We start from the raw sequence: 22,329 nt of genomic DNA on the forward strand, positions 1-22,329 counted from the left end.
GATTCCCGCCTGCCCCGGAGGAGTCCACATGGCGAGGCAGACCTCTCCTGACCCGCCCACTGCTTCCCTCAGCAGTGTACTTCGTGGATCTGCCTGTTCTGCTCCCCACTCTGTCTCTGGTGAATCCTCTCACCTTCCGCATCTCTGGCCTGTACCCCAGTTCTATATGAATAAATAAATAAAATCTTTAAAAGAAAATAAAAAAAAAACTATGCAAAATTTAAAGTAAAAAGGTGGGGGTTAGGGGGAGGACCTGGAATACAATCTATGTCTTGGGGGGACTTTCTTAGTTAAATATGGGGAAACTAGAGGCTCGAAAGCAAGGTTAATTATATGAAGAAGTAAAACTGCTATAATACCTTTTTTTCTTACAAAATATCTGTAAGTTGGAGGATAAAATGGGAGTTGACATCTTATACAAAGTACACAAGTTAAAATTAGAAAATTCATAGAATAAATCAAATATTGTACAAAAGTGTACAATATTTGTACACTGTAAGAAATAAAAATATTTTAAGAAAATAAAAATATTTTAAGAAAATAAAAATTAAAAATGATTCACCTGCAAAATACTGGATGACAAAATATTTTAGTTTCTCAACATGTGAGTGACTGTTGACAGTGGAATGCAAAGATCCAGTGAGACCCAGTGAAAGGTCCAGACAGGACATTCTCTATAGTACTTTCAACCAAAAGCCAACACCCTAAAAAAGACAAAGCACACGCCAGTGGCAGAAAGAAGCTACCTGCTGTTGTATATATGTCACTCCAAGCAGCAAAAAAGATAAAATTCACAAAACAAGTTCAGAATCAACAAACACCTAAAAAGTTGCTCAAATTCTCTAGGAATTAGGAAATCCAAATTGAAACAGTCTCTTTTTACACCCTGCCTCTAGCAACAATGTTTAACATGCCATCTAATATACGAATGTGTAAGGGAAAGATATTCTTCTAAGTTGCTTGCTGACTTTGTTTTAAAAGCAATATGGTTAACAGCTATTAAAATTAAAAATACATTCTTTACCCAGCAGCAGCTATAAAAGCAGTCTCAGAGAAGGAAAGTTGTATCATACATACATGGCAGCTATAATCAAGACGGCAAAGATAAATGGCTATCAATAGAAACTGCTGAAAGCAAAATCGAAATACATTCATTCCTACTTTTAAAAATTAAACATGAATATAAATAAACTGTTAATTATCTTAGTATCTAAGATCTATGCTAAATGAGAAAAGTAAAATGCAAAATAATGCACATGATCTTACTTTTCCAAAACATAGTAATAAATCTATATGTTGCATTTATATGTTAACACAATTATATTCATTCATGCACTGAGTGGCGGCATAACAGAAATTCTAGGCTGCTGTGACCTACTGAGGGCAGAGGTAGAAAAGTTACATGAATGGAAAACAAAGGAAGGGGAATGAAGCAAATGAAGGAAAAGAGCTAAGAAACTATACTCAAAAATAAATAGCATGATCATATTTTATTCATATATAATTTACATGAGGTATAGTATCATCATGAATCCCCCCAAAAAAATCTATCTACCCTTACTTTATGCATCTGAAATAGTTCTGTCTTTAAAAATTAAGGGAGACAGATGAGTAGGAACAAAGTTAAAAGGAACTGAAACCACTCAAGACTGAATGCCACTAGATGTCAGTAAAACTCCGCAAAAAATAGAAGTATTTTCCTGAAAAATTTTTCTCTGATCTATAACCTTTGCCTCAAAAAAAAATTTAACTAATATGTGTAGATTACCAAGAATGAAGCTCCTTAAAGACAAACAATAACCTTTAATAAGGGTTAACCCTGATATTCAATTCCCTATTTCCTAAATCATCTATGACATTTTCAAATTAATTTTAAGCTACATACATCTGTAAAAATGACCAAATTTAATATTCATCTCATATGTAAACTATAGAGACAAATGGAAAGAATATTTTTAATTGAATAGAACAAAATGCAAATAAGACATTTACAAATCATTTGCAAATAAGCTAGTACAAATACACAGTTGTGAAATCAACTATCTAGAACTCAGATACAATCACGTGACTTAGTGTCCCCAAACTGAATAAATGAATCAGCGAGTCACCAGGTAGTTTATACTTGTCACATGCTTTCCCACTAAACTCCTACTTTACTCATCATGAAACTCCTTTACCCATACTACCCACTTAAGCATCTGACCATTCTTATGATGTGATTTTTAAGTTAATTCAGTGTTCTGGCTACTACCTTAAAGTTTAATGTAAAGCTTACACAACCCTTTTGTAGGCTCATCGAGGCCGCACCTCAGAGGACTGACGTGACCGGCCCTTTCCCGCGCAGTGTCCCTGGCCTAAGCAGGCGCAGAGGCTGGGTCTGCAACTGTTGACAGGAGACTTCCACCCCCCACACTGGGTCTCCTCAGCCTCGCCATGGGAGCAGTTTCCTGTGTCATGGAAAAAACAAGGGCACCAGGGAGGGGCAAGTGTTTCAGAAAATAAGTGAAGGCTTCACTTTTCATGACACAGCCTCCTACATTCACACGGCACCAGCTCTGCCTTGTGGTTTAGTCAAAGCAGTCATATGGCTGCCCAGATGCAGGAAAAGGAAATCGGACTCTACCTATGGATGGCAAATGTCAAGACCACATTGTGTAAGAGCATGGGGACAGAAAATACCAACCTTTGTGTAATACAATGTGACACCGCCCACCCTCTGGCCACAGCAACCCAACTCACCCCCATAAGCAGAACACACCCCTCTCCCAAGACCCCTAAGTCTCAATTCATTATCACAACAGTACAGTCTCAGACTCATCACCTAAATCAGGTCCAGAAGTAAAACAGATTTTCCTGGAGGGTTTCCTCAGGTACAGTTCCTCTTGATCTGAAGATCTATGAAACAAAGAATCATGTTAGCTCCCACACATCCAACATGCAACCACACACAAGCACAGATAACCTGTCTAAGTTCTCTCATTCAAAATGCAAAAAGGATACAGTGATTAGACACAGTAACTCTCCAGTCTGATTCTTCACATTCTGCAGTAGATTATCAATTTTCCATAATATGGCAGGAACATCTTACCAAAGTTTCTTTACTTCATGTTACAAAGATCTTCAGTCTCCTTCCTCCAGTTTCTAGCCACATATTCCTTGGCTTCCTCAAATTTTTCACTACTGTGCTCCTTGAGAGACACTGAGTTTCCTCACAAGCCATTCAAGCTTCTGCCCACAGCACCATCCAAAAGCTACAGCAGCCTCTCACTTCTGTTATAAAAATCTGGTCCAGTTATTATAACTACAAGACAATTGACTCTACAACCTAGTGATAAAAATATTCTGTTCACAGATTAATGAGGCAGAAATTTTAACAGGACACAGCAGGGCTGGCTTGTCTCTGCTCCCCAGAGAATGGGTCTTTGCTAGAAAATTCAAATGGTTATGCTCTGGAACTCTTAAAGAAGTGCCCCAACATTGAGTCTCATGTGACCTCAACCCCTCCCAGCAAGGTGGCCTCACAGTAACAGATGTCTCACACGGCAGCTCAGCACAGTAGTCCAGTGAGCATGTTAGAGGGATGCAACCTTGCATGACCCATGCTCAAAAGTCACACCACATCATTTCTCTATTCTCTGTAAAATAGACCCCCAAAATTACACAGATGTATAAATGACTAATAAAGTTTCTGAAAAAAAAAAGAAAAGAAAAGAAAAAAGAGCAAGAGAGGGAGAATGGCACCAGGAAATAGTATTGTGGTCATTTATCAAATGCATAGCAACGGAAGAAAGAACTAGCGGGTGTGACACTTTTATCTTTACTGCCTCTCAAAATCTTATTAAAGAACATAAAAAAACAGATAGGAAGGCAGGTAGGTAGGTGATAATGGATGAATGGATGGATGGATGGACAGACAGATGGAAAAGGATGAAAAACAGTCCAAAAGGATGAAAAACATCAGCAATGTAAATGACATAAACACCACTGATGATTATCCCAACCATATGATCTAGGCAGACTTACTGGCAAATGACTACAGGGGTGTCCTGCTGTTAGTAGGAACAGGCCACCACCCCACCCTACCCTGCCCTTCTCTCCACGGCCAGTCACTCTATCCAAGGAAAGCAGAAACTGTAGCCCTACTGTTTGAAAACAGCATCTTGATGGAGGAGGAGTCAACCATCATAACCTGAAAGAGCATTTTCAAGAGCAATGCTTTTTATGGAGGAAATAGATAAAACTTCTACTAAGTCAGACATTAAATGATTTACAAAAACTTAAAACAATGAGAGTCTTCTCGTTTTTTATTTAAAATTTAATTATTCTTCATAACAATTTAAAATAAAATTTCTAAAACATAGTTTGTTATTTTACACTAAATTAACATATAAATCCTCAGATTTATTTTCAACAACAGTGAATTTTGGTATCAAGATATATATATGAGAAAAGCAACCTGGGATCTCTAATAATTTTTAACATTATAAAGGGAAATTGGGATCAAAACTTTGGGGGCCCCGCCACCCCAGGAACTACACCGGAAGTAAGAGCACCTCTAACTGGGTGAAGGGCCAATAAAATGTGCTGACGATCTGACGACAAAGTGAGATCCTATACTTACATTTTTATCCTTAGAACTGAGTAGCAGGAGTTTCAACCTGCTTCCTAATTTAGCTCCCGTGCTCACAATCTTGTTTATAGCCACCAAGCATCTGAGAGGAACAGTAACAGGGGATACAAACCAGAAAGAAATCAACAGAATAAAACACTTTGTCAAATCACCCTTCAGTCCAAGATGGCAAAGTTCCAATTGGTGTTTCAGTCCCTTTACCAACAGTATTTAACACAAAGGACAGAGAACAAAACCAGCAGCACAAGATAAAACCAAAGAAAAAATACCGTTACCCTTGGGGAAAAAACATAGCTCTATAAAAAAAAAAAAAATCACCACAAAGCAACAAGGGGTGCCTTCTCAAATGAGAGATGGCTCCCGAATCAGAGAATGGCACGGGAACTGTGATGGGTCATGGTCTATAAACACGAAGCATGTTCTGAGTGACTAAAAGATAAGCACCTTGGGTTTGTTTTTAAAATTTGTATTTACTTATGCATACAAGAACTGGGGTGTAGGCCAGAGGTGTGGGGGTTGCAAAGATTCACCAGACACAAAGTGAGGAGCAGGTGGATCTACTGAGATACACTGCTGAGGGGAGCAGCAGGCAAGGAGAGGAGAGACCTGCTGCACCGCAACGATCATCTCCCTGGCCAGGCCATCATACCAGCAGCACTCAGTGACAGCACTGACACTAACCACTATGCCACTAGGGAGGCCTAAACGCTGTGGATTTTTACCTGTGCTCTTTCTCCTTTACTAAAACATGCATCAGTGTATGAGTCTTTTCCCCACCATTATGTTAGATCAAGAAGATAGAGTGGTTCTAACAGCTTGCTCAGCTGGTTGAGTAAAATGTAGATTCATCTTACATTAAAATCAAGGTGGCCAGAATCCCTTGGCACATACGAAATCATGGTTCTCAAAGGGTGGTCCCCAGACCTACAGCAGCAAGATCACCAGGAGAACATTCTCAAGCCAACACCACAGCTACTAAATCAGACACTCAATGGAACTATCAGTGGAGCTTATCAGATATGATACATGCCAATCTGTGAAAGCCCCTGATACAAAAGACACCCCCAAGCATGGGAGGTAGGAGTCAAACTGCATTTATCGTGTGGTGTGCTTCCTGACTGCCTAGGTCTCTCAGGATTGAAAAACATTTCCTTCACCAATGATTTGAGAAATACATTGGTAAAACTCTGCCGTGATAATTATCAGCAGGCCAAGAATTATGGTGAAATATGCTGCCCTTGTTACAGACTCACTATAATTATTGAGAACGATGGAATCTCAGATGACAGCAGCCAAGAACAGTCACTTAACCACAAGGCATATGCCACTAACATAACAGGAGAGGAGGGCAACAATTAAAATGACTTGACACACATAAACCTGTGGCAGTGACTGATCATGAGATTCCAGGAACTAGAATAGATGGAAGTTTTCCTTGCTCTACATGAGAACAAACGCTAAGCCTGGTAATGCAGACCTAAGTCACTGTAAGTCACTGTCCCTCACCAAGTTCCCAGGACTGAATGAACCCAAAATCTCACTAAAGGTCACATTGGGCCCCCTTGTGAAAGGGCCCTACTCTGCTGGCAAAGGCTTCTACAGAAAGAGCTCCTTCTAGTCCTCCTCAAAGTCAAAGGGGGGTGAGGCTATTCATTGCTGAGGATGTCTGTGCATGGAGAGAAGGAACACCCAGACCACTTGACTGCAAGTCACCGAGTTCCAGCTGTACCCTGAGCTGCCCAGTACAAAGTGGGCATCTGATTCATTAAGCACACACACTAACAGGCATACCAGCACCTATCGCGTGGACAGAAGATGAGGACCGTACAGCCCGAGGCATGGATGCTGTGCAGCAAGTGGTCTGTCACCTACAGCATCTACTCATCCATTTGTGTTGTGTTGTAACCCTGTCTTGCCACACACCTGCACTCTCCCTATAAGACTGAGACCATCGGAGGGGAGGGGCAGAGTAAAGAGAAGGGGGGCACAGTGGACTACAAGGGAGCATCGTGTGGGCCTCAGGAGATGTGGTGTGACCACCCAAAATGGCGGGACGCTAGTCGCGTACAGTGTTGTAAGCTTATGTTTCCTTTATTTTTTAATTATAATTTTTAAAGGGGGAGGGAGATTCTCTATGATAAATGGTTGAAGAAAATTTTCAGATCTCAGAGAGTGAGAGGATCCAAAAGTGGATGGCAGTATTATAACCCAACTCAGAAATGTTCCTTTAGTAGCTGAGGAAAACCACCCACACAAGACAGTGCTCTGCTTCCCAATTCCAAAACTCACTGTTCTGCTGGCATAAAAGTCTCAATTCCCACAGACACAGAGGCTTCACCTGGGAGTTCCAACAATGATCCTCTTGAACTGGTAGTTAAGACCACACCTGGCCACTGCCTGTTACTCACACCTCTAAACTAATAAAGAGGGTTACTACATCAGCCGGGATACTTGATTCACCTTATCAGAGGAAACAGTAGGTACTAAATGAAAGACCAAGAATAATATGCAATGCAAGTGTCTGTTGTACTTTCAAGTGCATCCATTTCTAATATTAAGTCATAAAAACAAACAAATCAGGGAATGAATTCTGGCCTATTAGAGTTACCCTGGTATTAGAGACTATGGACACAGAAGCTACAACCAATATAGGAAAAGTATTCACAAGCCCTGAACAGCAACCAGTGAAGTTCTGTAACCCTTAAGGAAGGTGAGCCAAAGAAAATCCCTACATTTGTCCTGCTCCTCACCCTAGGGAAACCTGGACCACAGTGCTGTGTAGGCCAAGTGCAGAGTAGTTTTCCTGAATGAAAAATGCAGAAAACAAAGTTCAAGTCTGCCTACAGTAGCTGGCATTTGGGGGCTGCAGTGGATCAGAAAGATGTGGTAGGTAAACGCAATGGAGTATTACCAGCTGTAGATAAAGAAAAAAATATTATTGTCATTTGCAAAAACATGAATGGAAGTGGAAAGGATTATATGCTTAGCAAAATCAGTCAAAAAGAAAAAGACTGATACTGAACAGTGTCATCTATATGTGGAATATGAGACCATACAAAGGTCAGATAAAGCCAAATAATAAACCCCACAAACCTGACTGCAGAACCAAAGAGCGGGGAGAGGGAGCACAACAGACCAGTGGTGGTGGACTATGGTGCTTTGTGGTGGTTGAAGTGCCGTGTGGTAAGAACACCTACAGGGGGAAATCCTATTTTGCTAGTCCTGACCAACTTTGTAGACCAATGTTATCTCAATTTTAAAAACATAAGAAGTGCCATGCATTGAGTACTTTGGACTAGAAATACTGCTGAAGCAATGTCCCTTTCTAGTGGTTTGATTTTTATCTTGAGGATTGAGGTATCCCTTTAATTTTGTATCCCTGCATTAATAAGCAGAATTTCTCACATTGCATTTTTCTTCTTTAAATGCTTTCAAATATTAGCATATTGCATTCATAAGCTATACATAAGCTTCATACACAATACTGAAGCAACCTTACAGATCTATCACCCACTGGTCATAAATTCACCTGTTAAAAGTGTACAACTCAATGGTTTTTCAGTGCTATTAAACTACTATCACACTTTAGAATATTCCCATTACCCCAAAGACAAAGATCATAAATACCTGTAGTCACTTCCTGTACCCTCCTCCGGTCAGGTCTTGACAATGACTATGAATTTGCCTAATCTGGACATTTCACAGAAATGTAATCACAAATGTGACCTTTTTTGACTGGTTTCTTTCCCTTAACAATGTTTTCAAGCTTCATAGCCTCCATCAATATTCCCTTTCTACTGTTGAATAAAACCTACTGCATGAAGATACCTATTTTCCTTAGGAATTCTTCAATGCTCTGTGGTTTTAATTTGTATTTCTATAGATAACAAAAAACGGTTAAGATCTCTTGGAGAAATCCTTTACGTAAGAGTTCTTTAGCTCTTCCAGCCAATATGTGGTTTCTGAAAATATATTTCTCACCCTGTGGGTTGGCTTTTCACTTTACTGACATTGTTTGACACAAAAGTTTTGAAATTTGAGCTATGTGTTTTTTACTTTGTTACTTGTGCTTTGGACATCACTCTAAGAAACTACTGTTTGATACAAGTTCTCAAAAATTTACACCTGTATTTTTCTAATGGTGTTTGTTTTCATGAAGGTTAGTTTATGCAGGATTCAAGCAGGGTGCAAGCAGGAGCCAAATTTGCGTGTGTGTGAATATCCAGGTTGTCCCATAACCATTTCTTCAAAGGAATATTTTTCATCTACTGAAAACCTTGGCATCCTAGTCAAAAACCAGTTAATAGTACATGTAAGTTTCTTTCTAGGCCCAATTCTATGCCATGACCTATATTCTATAGATAATTGTAAGGGGGGGAAGCTGTCCTGAACCAACTCGACAGACACAGATTTTGTGGCCTCCACCTCCACTCCAGACACTGGAACTACAAATCCCAGAACACCAAAGGGAGGACTGCCAGGACCTGAGGGAAGAGTTAAGAAGCCATTTTGGGTTTTGGATATAACACCGGACATGTTGGGCTAAGGGAGGCACATGGAGCAGAGAGACATGTGAAGAAACTGTGCTTGCTTCTTCTTGGTCCTGGACTGGTTGAAAAGATGTGGGTGAGAGACACATGGGGAGGTTTGACTATGGCAGTGTATATCTTGATTTTGCTCTTTTCCTCCCAGACTTGTCTGGCCATTTCTGACCCTTCTCTATGGGTCCCCTCCAGAAGGTGCTTTAGATTTGTGGTGAGCTTACAGACCTTGCTTTGGGCCAATCCCTTTGGCCCAAATACATATTCTTCATATTTTCTGATTGTATTAGTTTCTTTCCATTAAAGGTCTTTTACTTTTTGTCTTGATGCAGTAGATGGCAGAATCTATTTAGAGCAGGCAGGTTTGGGGGCTCAAGGGTGTCTCTCTCCCTGCCCTGTAACAGATCTGACACCCGCCATCACAGGACTGGAGCCATCCATGGTTTGGGAGCCCCGTGGAGAAAGTTGGCTTCCCCATGGCACCATAAGTGCAAATGTGGTTTCTGTTTCTCTAGCTTTTTTTTCTGATGTAGATTTATTTACTATTGAAAACTGGCTTCAGCCTTGTGAAAATTCTGTGTATATGTGTACAATTTGGTTGTCGTCACTTGGTAAGAGGTTTGATTTTGTGGAAATTGTTCTGTGTGGCAGTTTTACTTAAAACATGGTAGTAGATTGGTCCATGTGGCCAGATCAAAAATGGCATCTGCTATGACCTATATTCTATAGATAATGACCGACATGTTTATAGTCTTATGACATTTATCACTACTGTGACTTTGTGATAAGTGAAGTCTACCAACTTCATTCCTTTTACCACAATGTTTGGACATTCATTTCTATATGAATTTTGGGATCACTTGGTCAATTTCTGAAAAATGGTCAATTGGACTTTTGTTCATAATTGCACTGAAATGTTTTGATAATTTTGGTGAATACTGCCATTTCAGCAATGTTAAATTTACTGACCCATTAACATGGGATGCCTTTTCCATTTACCAAAATTTCACTGACTAATGAACATGAATATTCCATTTTCCACATTTTTTATTTTTCCACAATTTCTTTCATAGTATTTTGCAGCTTTTAGTGTAAACGTCTTACACTTTTGTTAAATCTATTCCTATATTTTTTAATGTTAGAAAAGGAGTTCTTGATTTCATTCAGTATTCATAGTATGAGACCTGTTATAATAGTATGTATAGAAAATTGTATAAATGTCACCTGTGAATAGTTTTACTTCTTCATTCCCAATATGGATGCCTTTTCTTTTTTGTTGTCTAATTATCTTAACACTGATACAAGGTTTAGAGCAAATAATGGTAGCAAACAGTCTTTCAGCAATATAAATGATACTACCTCCCCCACACACACACAGAAAGCCTGTATTCAAAGACATTTCTCTCTACTCTGAGCTTGTAGAGCTCTCCTTACTCTAACCAGCTATCCTGGTAATTCACTCTGATACTTCCTGAGTCAAGACAGGACAGAACACCCAAGACCATTCACTTACAAAATACAGATGTCATTCTGACAAACCGCAGCAAAGCACTACACCTCCTATACACTTCAGGGGGATAGGAGGATTTCACTGTACTTGACAATCTGAATCTCTGCTGACCAACCAGCATATAATTCCATCCTGCACTCTCATTTTAAACAAGGAAAAGTATTTTTGAATACTGACCAAAGATAAAGTAGACCAAAATAAAAAGAAACCCACAGACTCCAAAAACCAAAGAAAGTGTTATTCCACAGAAAAACAAATGCCAGAGCCAGTTTACTTGAAAAACAAATTTTTTAGAAAACAGATTTAAAGATTCCATAATAATCTGAAGAAACCAATATATGAAAAATCTGGTAAGAGTCACTGAGTAATTAAGAACTGACATAAACCCACAGTCAAATATGCAATGGATAAGAACTTTCTAGAACTGAAAAAAAGACACCAATATTAAAATTTAGTAATGTCATAGTCACAAGCAAGATAAATAAATGTATATAATGATAAGTACTAAAGGATGTGTTAGGTTGTAATGCCAAATATAAGGGAAATATAAAGGATCCAGAGAGAAAAGAACACTAATCAGACAGCTGATCTCTCAGCATGAAAAGGGATGTCAAAAAAAAAGAACAAAATCTCAAATACTGAGAAAAAAATTCTCAAATCCTAACTGCATATTTCTTGAAAGTATGATTTACAAATAGTGAATACTTGCCTTTCAAACCCTGTGTTTATATAATGAGTCAACTTTGCATGTCTATAATACATTCTGAAATTTACTTCTTGTGTGTTTGCCCAAGTTACCTGGCAAACTATACCATGTATCTTTCAAGAAGAAGGTTCACAGGTCATATTTTTGTAAGTATTTTTCAAGTGGTCCTCAATTCCAAAAGTTAGGAACACTCAAACATCTATTAAATGCCTTTATAACATACAACTCTATTATAATCAGTGTTTCCAACACTGTAATGGAATTATCGTAAGATCCAGAATTTGACTCACCCACTTTTATATATTTCATATCCAGTCAAGTGGCTTCCAAAACATTTGATGAATATGACAAGATCTTAAAGGAGGATGACTTGGTAGTAATATATTCAGAAATACAGATATGTTCAAGGATATAAAGACAAATATTATGCTATGTATAATATTTAGTAAGTATAGTACTATTATATTATACTATGGTTATAGTATAAATATTATACGATGATAACAGTGACTTTAGTCAGTAACTGATCACTTTGATTAACAGGACATTATGAGAAAACTAAGTAACTAAATTAACCAGTTATTTAGAATTCACATTCTAAGATGTTAGTATATCATGGCCAAAGGGGAAAATTGTAATCTTAAATACACTCAAGTTATAATATCCATTGTAAGAAAAATTATTCTAAAGTCAAACAGAAAATAAAATGCTGGAGATTTCTAAAAACTGATGAGATAATTATTTCCAAATTACAGATCAAATTAAAAGATTAAAGAACCTTTGAGTATTCAAGATTCCTGTAATCATGAAAGGATAAAGAATTAGGAAGAATTCTGTTTTGAAAATAAGACACAGTACTGTTAAACTTAAGAGAAAATCTAATGAGTACAGCCTATCTGGTCAAAGAAAAAAATGATACAAATATGCATGTATATGACTTTTAACACTGTGTTACTATTTTATAGCAAATACAAGTCCAGGTTTCAGGGAGCATACTTAAAATATTTTATTGTGGAAAACTGAACTCAAAATTTAAACATATAAATCTTCCTAGGGTGTACATAAACTAAATTCAACAAAATAAAGCTTATATTTTAATGGATATTAGAATCCAATACTCCTCACACAAAATGTTCTAAGTTAATACAAAGGAAATTTTTTTTAATTATTTATTTATGCATACAGAACTGGGGTACAGGCCAGAGGTACAGGGGTGGTAAGAGGATTCACCAGAGAGTGGGGAGCAGAACAGGTAGATCTACGAAGTACACTGCTGAGGGGAGCAGCGGGCGAGACAGGAGAGGTCTGCTGCACCTTGTGGGTCACCTCCCGGGCCGGGGATCGAACTTGCACTGAAGCATCTCCTGCCGGCTTGCAGTGCTGCACCTTAACCTGCTGCGCCAACAGGGAGGATCCAAATGAAAATTTTTTAAAAAATCAAACACTGAAATTGTAACCAACTTAGCATCTCATAGAATTTCAAATTAAAGTCATCATGTGAGGAATATACAAATAACTAAATAATCTGTTTCTATATAACAGTTTGGAATCTGTTATTAATCCACATCAATGCATAGTCTTGAAAATGCATAATTGTGAAGCTGAAAAAACAAGTATCAGTAATCTTTACTTTCACATTTTAAAAGGCCAAATTTATTAGGAGAAGGAGAAATTGAAAACAGCTGCACAGACACAGGTGGGCAGGGTGCTGCTGCAGTGAGAAAGGTCTGTGAGAAGAAACACCTGCAGGGGGCGGCCAGATAGCAATAATCTTGTTTGTTTTTCAGTCATGCTTTGCCCACATTTATAAACATTTTGCTTAAGCATAAAAATATCATTCTTCAATTTAATAAATAAGAAATGAAAATTTAAGTTAGTCCTAAACTTTGAACTATTTTCATTCAAGAAATACTCTAATGCTTTCAAAAAGTAATCATGCTATCAATATTCATAAAATAATAGTCTACTCCCATAAATTAAGTGATTTAGAGTGAAAAAAGATTACTCTAATTTAGACCTAAAAAATTACTCTAATTTAGACCTAAAACCTACCTAATCCTAAAAAATAAATCCTAAAGTGAATGTCATGCCATTTTTGTTTTTATTTGAAAATATTCTGATTAAATATAAACTCTCCATGTTGTAATTTCATAGTGTAATAAAACAGCCAATGTAAAGCAAAAACTATACACACACACACACATACATACATACACATATACATATCTTCAAAAGAAAAACAAAAGCAGTGCTATTTATCTTAAAAGAAAAAATATAAATGTAATCTATTTTATTAAGTGCTTTCTGTATTAGACTTCTGCCCAAATAGAAAAAAAAAGTCGAGTTAGCTTATGTCATTTTTCTACTGTATTTAATATATTAAATGCTAAATTTGTACAGTTTGTTTCTAGTCTCTTCCACAGAAAATACTATGCACCTAAATGAAGTTAGAATTCTGAAAAGTTTAAAGGCATCCTTAGTTATTAAATAGAAACTGAAAAAAAAAATTTCTTACTCTCAAATTCTAATTCATTTCTTTTTTCAACAAACCAAATTATTTGAAGACATCAAAATAAAACAACAAAAGAAAAGCAGCCCAATACTAAAGTCACAGGAATTGTACAGTGATTGACTTTTCCAATGGGAGAATTCTTCTAAAATCTAGAAAACAATCTTCAAGATCTGGTGAGGTTTTAGGGAAAATGACAAAAGTATTCAAATTTAGATTACAAAAAAAATGTTAAATTACAAACTGGAGATTAGTTTATAATGTAAAAAATACACATAGTTTCTCTGTCTTGAATTCATTTTAACATCAGTATACTAAGGAAATCATTTCTTATGCTCAAAAAACTGACAATAGCAACACACATTTGATCATCATGAACAAATGATCTATTCCTTGACTGTCCCTATCTAGCCTAGGAAATTTCTAAGCTTTCCTAAATATTCTTTAAATAACCAAATCTGTAGCTCTTCAAAACCAAAACTGTTATGTCTGACACTGACTCTTACATGCACTGGCTCAAACTGTGCACCAAAACAAATTTGCTCAATATGTTTACTTCCAAAAATGTATTTTAATTCAGAGGGAGAGGCACTGACAAATTATCTATAGCCCCATCCCACTAAAGATCAGCATTCTTTAATGTCATAAATATCCATAACTAATATGCAACCAAAATATAAAACCAATTTTCAAACATATACAGCTATAAACTGTATTTATTATATTAATTGTATGTTATATATATATAACTATATATAGTATGCATTATATTTATTAATTATAGTATTTATAGTCATATTTGCTGCAATTATGCCTCTACAATGTATTAATTAAAAACGGCTTTAGGTAAGAAAAGCAGCTGAAAAATACAAGAAGGTGTTGGTAAAAATGAGATTATCTAATGGCTATAAAACTCTATGCAAATAAATTTATCATATAAAGTATTTTCAAGATACTTTAGGGGTAATACTACTTTCCTTATGAAATAAAATCACAAATCAAATTTTGTCAGTCCCATAAAATTTCTACAGCACTCATCATTGTCCCTTGGAAAAACAGCCTGAATATGGCTCCTTTGAAAAGGTTTAATGTTTAAAGTTGCCCTGGGCTTACCACTTCTATTACAGATCTGCAGTGACTAAAACAAAAGTGATTACCAGGCATCCTAGGTATCATTTGTTGCCAAACTGATGGATAAACAATCTGAACCTTCATCTGCCTCCACTGAAAAACAAGGAAAAAAAAGAATAACTATGTTGTCATCCAGTTTTCAAGCATTACAGATTACATTGACAGCTACACGGGACTTTTTTTCCTTAATGCCCTCTATAAGGAGAACTGCTTTTGTACTTAATTTCCAGAAGCTACAATATATAACATAAAAAGGTAACAAAATAGGGCATAAACAGGGCACACCTTCTATGACGCAGCTGCACAACAATTAAAGTAATCCTCTCTTAAGCAGTTAGTAGTATACACCCACTCTGGAAAAAAAGACCTAGAGCTCTATTTAAAACTACAATTGTCTCTTAAATCATAATTCCTATCTTCAAAATAAGATGTAACACAGTTTTAAATATACACAGTTTTAAATATTTCACTTTTTGGCAAGCAGCATCAGTTTTTTAAGCTATTTCACCAAGCACATTCAAAACATACACAGTCACTTTTTAAAAAAGGATGCTGATAGTCCTACAGGGAATGTAGGTACTAGAAAAACTAGGTCCTAGAGTAAATGCCTGAATATCTAGTTGAAAACTACTTTCACTACATTCTCAAAGGTCAGCTTTCAAAATAGGTAATAAGTGAAGCAACACCTTATAATTCCAGTGTGCGCTGTCAATTTATCCATCTATCCAGAGTTTGTAATAACTTCCTTACAATGGGACATGTTCAATTTTGCACATAACGAACTTAGTCAAAACTAGAGTCTAAGTTTTGTAAATGGCCACTTACCTTTGAGGTGCTCTTCCGATATCGTCTTGTCATCCACCTGCAACGCCTGCACTGCTCTTCTGGAGCCCACTGCATTGCTCTTCTGCAGCCCGTCAGTTGGGAGTTTTTCAAAAATGTCTCCAAATCCACTAGTGTTATTCTTCAAGCCATTAGGTAATTCCCACAATGAAGCTGCTGCATATGTACCAAATGTAATGGTGCTTTGAGGATCTTGTTTTCCACTATCTACCTTCTTTCTGAGAGTTAAATTTCTGGAATGTAATAATCTTTTCCTAATATAGTTATTCCTTAAAAGGTTCTTACACACATCTTTCCTCTTTACAGACTTCTGCCTTTTCGGCTTTTGTTTTTCAGAGCATATATAATTTATGTTCTCTTTTTTGTAACTATTTTGATGTGACGACGGACAAACAGGTTGACTCTGTGATTTAGACTGGATATATTTAGCAGATCCAACAGAAAATGCATCAAGATGTTCTGAGTCTTCAGAATACAGTGCAAGACCAGATGAAACTAATATATCTGCCACACTGTTTTTCTCATGAATGACATCAACTTTCAGTTTTGTTTCAAAACTGTGTTTCCTGAGCTGAAAAACTAACCCTGGTTTACTTAGGAAATCTTGAAAAACAGACTTTGCTTTTTCATTCCAGTGTTTGCCTTTGGCAGGTAAGACACCACGTAAGCTACACGGGTAACTTAGCCTTGGCAAATTCAAAAGCTGCTCGGGAACAACTTTAAGATGTTTTATATCAGAGTAAGGTATGTAAACAGAAAATCCATAGTCAATGAACACAAGAACTAAAGACTGATTAGAGACTTTAGAAATTTCTACTCTGTTCCACTGATCTTCTAATTCATATTTAAACAAACAACTGGAACCTGGAATTATGTGCTCTCGGGGCACTGTCTGTAAATCTTCTGGTAGATCAGAAAGCATCATAAAAAGAGATTTCATCGTGCCAAAGAAATCTTCTAACTGAACACAGAAGTCGGATGGATCAGCAATAGCAGTGGCAATGCCAGAATACTGCCCCCCGCTTTGGAGCTGTGCCCAAGTAAATGACCTTATTGTACAGGATGGCACGGAAGTCTTAGATTCCAGGCTGAAAACAGTTTCTGAAGGTCTGAGTTTGTTTTCTTTTCTGTGAACTGCATTTAAATATTCTAAAAGTAGCAAGCCATCTAGCAAAATTTCAACTTCCCAGGCAGGGTCTAAGTATTTCAGAAAAAGGATACTTATTTCCAAATGAGCAAACAAACACACAATGGATTCAAATGACATGTTCCTAAAATTTTCAAACCAAATCCATTTACAAGGAATGGCCTGTCTTGGAATATTTCTGATTTCATTACTAAGCATCCTGGTATTATTTAAAGGCACTATTTCATACCTACCACAATCAACTAAAAAAACAAGCACTTTCTCATCAGCACACTTTCGCTCTACTTTTGACCGATACCACTTGAAAGTTTTCTTAGATTTTGCCAAGCACTCCAGGCCTTTTTCCACACTGTCCATAGATAAAGAGGGCTTTTTTACTTCTCTAGATAGTAATAGTGTTAGATCTGATAAAATTTTCTTATTTTTAGCTAACTTGACATAAAATGTCCCACTTCTTGAAACATAAAGTATTTCAGCCTTTTCAAGTTGTCCAGGTTTTAATGCTTCAAGAGGAGTTTTAACCAGATGTTGGCTGGATCGCTGAGGGCTCACAGAACCTTCGTGTTCTTTTGTTCTCCCTGTCTTAGCTTCATTCTCCTCACCATGGCTCACCTTTTGAGAGATAACATGAGGTGTTTGCAATACTGTTTTCTGTAGTTTTGAACATGCTGTCCACTTCAAGAGTTCATTGATGACATACTTTTCATCACAGACTATGTTGACTTCCCATTTTTGTTCATGTTTTTTCAAAAATTCACAAGAAACAGCTCTGTTACTTACTTTTGATGCAAAATAATCCACCGTTTTGCTGTCCCATATTTCATCAGGCTCGTTCCATTTGACTCCGCTGAGAAAAGAATGGATTCCCATCTGAGGAACCATCAAGAACTCCCTCTTGAGTTCATAAATTTTAGATATATGTACTACTGCAGAGTTACCATAGTCAATAAATTCTACTTCAAAAGAATTTTCTGGAAAGATTTTATTAATAACTGCTCTGTAGATGGCATTATCGCCAGAGTATTCTGCAGCTACAAGGTCGCCCACCATGGGTTTGACCAATTTCCTCTCTTTGGCTGTATTTGCTCTTCTTTCATTTAGAGCATCTGCAAGTCTGACGATTACATTTTCATTTTCAGCAAGTTGAATATGGAAACTTGCTGGATTACTGATATTAGAAATATACCCTTTAACTTTGGCGTTTAAATCAATTTTGGGTTGAGGAAGGTCTTTAATCTGTGATCTTGTAAGGTTATGTCGGTTTTGAGAGCCTGCTTGATTAAATTCTTTGATGAAAGACTGTGAAACAACCCTTACTGATTTCTGGCCCACATCATGTTCACCAAGAATATATGCAGATCTAGGGACAATTTTTACACATTTATTTTTAAGTCCATCATTCAAAGACTTCACGTTGTTTTTTAGCACAGGTTCAATTTTATAACAAATTGATGGTTTCAAAAGCCTGGCATAAATACTTTTGGAACTCATTAATTTATCTATCCTGCTTTCAGAATATGTTACTAAACTATTATGGTTCTGGCTGTTTTCTACTTTGCCTTTCAAAGAAACAGTATGTTGCCTGTTCTCATTTACTTTATCACCTCTTTCCACACGGTGTGTTTGGCTGCAGTGTTTTTTCCCATAAGCATGAAGCAACATTTTAATTTTCTGATTTATATGTTGATATCCATCATACAATTCTACTCCAAGCTGGCCATCTGACTCCCTGGATAATATTACTGCTCTTAATGGTTTACCCAAGACATTATCTTCAAACCAGCTATTGACTTCTGCTGGAATATCTACATCTTTAAGATCTGACAAAAAGCATTTAATAGCTTGCATAGGTGTAAGGAGCAACTCTGGAAACTGATCTGAAATAGGCCTCAGCATACTTCCATCCACTAACTGCTTGTTTCCAAAGTCCACAAAGTAAACTAGAAAGTCAGACAGTGAATCTGCTGGCACTGCTAAAGCTCTGTAAGAAAGACCGTCCTCCATATATTTAGATATACACAGTCTCATGTTACTAGAATTACTTTTTCTATAATCTTTGATGTTATTGAACTCTGAAATTTTTGTTTCTATCATCTCCAGGTATTTATTATTTCTGCCAAGATGACAATAAAACTTTTTTGGACTATATATGTGAGATATATATATTTCTTCCTCACTGCCAATTTTTATGTTAAAGGAAGAATAACAGTAACTGTAAAGACGAACTGAAGATGGAAATGGCTTAGATAATGTGCTGTACTGTGCAGATCTATGACTGATGAGAAATTCTTCTGCACTAGTAGATGGAGATTGTAAATCCACGAGGTTACAGAGATAGTTTGGGCGTATAAGAACTAAGGCATAGATGATGCAAGTCAATAACCCTCTAGATGAAGAAACAAAATTCCCAAAATCTCTACAAGCCTCTCTTGTCCAACTGAGTACTTTACAACTAATTGGATCAATTACATGGTTAAGACTACATCTGAAGGCTTGGGCTTCTAAGAAAAGAAAACGTGGGTTAATAGCACGAAGATCTTTAATTAAAACTCTTTCCTGGTAACCATAATCAACAAACACTAAGGCAACTTCCTTTACTGATACTTGAGTCAAAATAGCAGCTCTATACCACTTCCCATCTTTGGAATACTTAGCAATACAAGCAACCTGCCCAATCTGAAAAGGATCAGGATGTAAGCTATAATAATTTTGAATCTGTTCCATTAGTAATTTTAGATCATCTAACTTACACTGGAGCTGACATGAAAAGTCACCTGGGCCACAGTAATAAGAACACTTAATGTTAAGGACTGTTCCTGGTTTAAAAAAATATTCTTTATAAGGCCATGGTGACTCAGGTCTTGGGGACACGGGGAAAGGATTTTTTAAACCTGAGAAATTGACAGCAGAAGATTTTAACAAAGTTAAGTTCCTTTCTTTCAGCTTATTTGAATGGTATGTTTTAGATTTAGGTACTTCAAGAAGAGTAGATATGACTTCCTTCATATTGTCTTTGTTTTTATATCTTAAACTTAACATTGAATATTCACTTACAGATTTTGGATAACATTCTGGCTCTATTGCCCAATAGTCTGCATACCCAGCTTGTAGCATAAGAGAGACGACATCAACATTTTCAGAGGCCTCAATATTCTGAATATTTACAGTGTACTTGTCATCTTTTTTAGCTATAACTTGAAGCAAAATTTCTTTGTTCAAGACAACTTTTTTAAAATAATCAATTGCAGCCTTCACCCATAAATCATCAACAGGAAATACATGCGCAAGTGAACAGCACATGGCTAAGGCAGGCAATTCACAAAACTCTGGAAGCAAAATTTTTACATCAAAAAATGGTATGGAATCGGTATTTCCATAATCCAGAAAGTACACATTAATCTTATAACTATTAATTTCAGTAATGACAGCTCTGTAAAAACATCTGTCCTTGCTATACCTAGCACAACAGAACAATCCAGGCTTTGGATTTCTTAGAATCAGTTCATCATTTTCACACAAGTCATAAAATTTGTTGATATTTTTCATTATAACTTGAAATTCATTCTGATATTCATTAGTGCGTACCCAGAAATTGGACGGGTTTAAGACATATGCTACAAAAGCTATGTAGGCAGCCTCTACCTCCATTTCTACAGTTTTAACAGGAAAACCTACCTTCAAACTATCTTTTTTATTTAGGTAATCAATAGTTCCAATAAAACTCTCAGCTGCAAAACTGTTCATATGAAGAGTACTAGCTTCTCTTAACATATTAGAAATGTTTAAATCAGACACCGAACAAAGTACTGGTGTGCCTACAGTTTTCTGACACTTCAAATTAATAACAGACTCTTGCGTTTGTAATGTCACATAATACAAATGTTCCTCCTTACTGAACCAATCAACGTGTGCAAAAACAATCTGTCCTAACAAAGCTTGTTTGAATACATTCAGTTGAGATTTTCTTGCATCTCTATCTGGACTATGTAAATATGTCAGAGAACATGGAAATGAAAATAATGGTACTGAAATAAAATCCTGCTTAAGTTTCTTCACATAAATTGAGGGAATGGCCTCACTACTGCCATAATCCATAAACCAAATTTTCACTTGATTATTGGGCAACAGCTGCTGAAGAATTCCTCTGTGCCACTGTCCATTTCTCCTTTTGGCAACACAAAGTAATCCAAAATTATCACACATGGGACTACTTTCTTGACTGAGGCTATCATAATGCAAAGTCATATGCACAGTCAGGTTTTCTAACTCTGGCATCCATTTAGTTAACTGACAATAGAATTTACTTGGGTTCAATGCAGATGATACTTTCACACTTCCAATATGACCAACAGACAATGATGGCTGCAAATTATCCAAAACATGTTGAATATCAAGTAAAGTATCTTTATTCTTGAAAGACAACTCCGGTCTTCCATGTTGTAATAAGTCTGGCATTTGTTGAGGGAAATTTTTTAACATTTCCACAATAAGATGAAATGAATCCCCATCAATGAGTCTTCCTAACTGTAATTCAAGAACCTGAGATATAATTTTGGGTACTTCAAGTAGAATCATCTGAAGAGGCAAAATAGCTTGTACATAACCTTTTACTTGCAGTCCTACTAAGGACTTGAAATAATTCAAAGCTTTAGGGGACCATCTTTCCCCAATTGGTAGCATGTTGGTAAAAATGCCAAATACCACCCGTGGTGGCAGCTCAAATAAGTTGCCAGAGGCTGAAGCAACCTGTGTACCATCAACTCTCCGTTCTTCTCCACTATCTATGAGGAACACAGTATAGAGTTCATTTTTCTTTTCCACAACTCTTCCTCTCTCCCATTCTCCAGATGTTCTTTCTTCTACCAAACAATAATCATTAATGTTCACATTATTTTTTACTTTGGGAATGTGCTGTATTTCCCTCTGCAATATGTGGTAGTCAAACTCACATTCAATAGTACTTTTGCCTTGAAATTTCACCAGAATATCTTCGGGAAAACATTCTATATGTGATATTGTCAGGTCCATATCTGAAAATGCTCGTATCGGAGATGCAGAATCCATTTTCTAAAAAGCCAAATAATCAGTACTAATCAGCTTCTGGACAATTTTGAAAATTAAGTATGTAAATATAAACTTTAAAAATAGTTCTGCACCAACATTTAACAAATTTACCATGGTGGAAAATTATATGTACTGAACAAGAAGAGGGCAAAATAAAAATGCACCTAAACTGCTCAATGTCTTCCATACTTCCAAAATTCTAGATAAGACCCAAAAAACATGGCAACAATATAGTCACTGGAAAGCAA

The 22,329-nt window shown here is 36.6% G+C and overlaps 1 protein-coding gene across 1 annotated transcript in view; it reads right to left on the reverse strand.

The window, feature by feature from the left end:
- Nucleotides 1-22,081, reverse strand: part of TDRD15 (tudor domain containing 15) — a 35,509-nt gene extending 13,428 nt beyond the window's left edge. The window contains exon 1 of the mRNA XM_012727356.1: nucleotides 15,853-22,081. Within this exon, the coding sequence (XP_012582810.1) occupies nucleotides 15,853-22,081 (6,229 nt within the window). The remainder of the gene's footprint in view (nucleotides 1-15,852) is intronic.
- Nucleotides 22,082-22,329: the final 248 nt, after the last annotated feature.

This window comes from Condylura cristata, unplaced genomic scaffold (genome assembly GCF_000260355.1).
Source record: "Condylura cristata isolate star-nosed mole 26May11 unplaced genomic scaffold, ConCri1.0 scaffold00020, whole genome shotgun sequence".
NCBI lineage: Eukaryota > Metazoa > Chordata > Mammalia > Eulipotyphla > Talpidae > Condylura > Condylura cristata.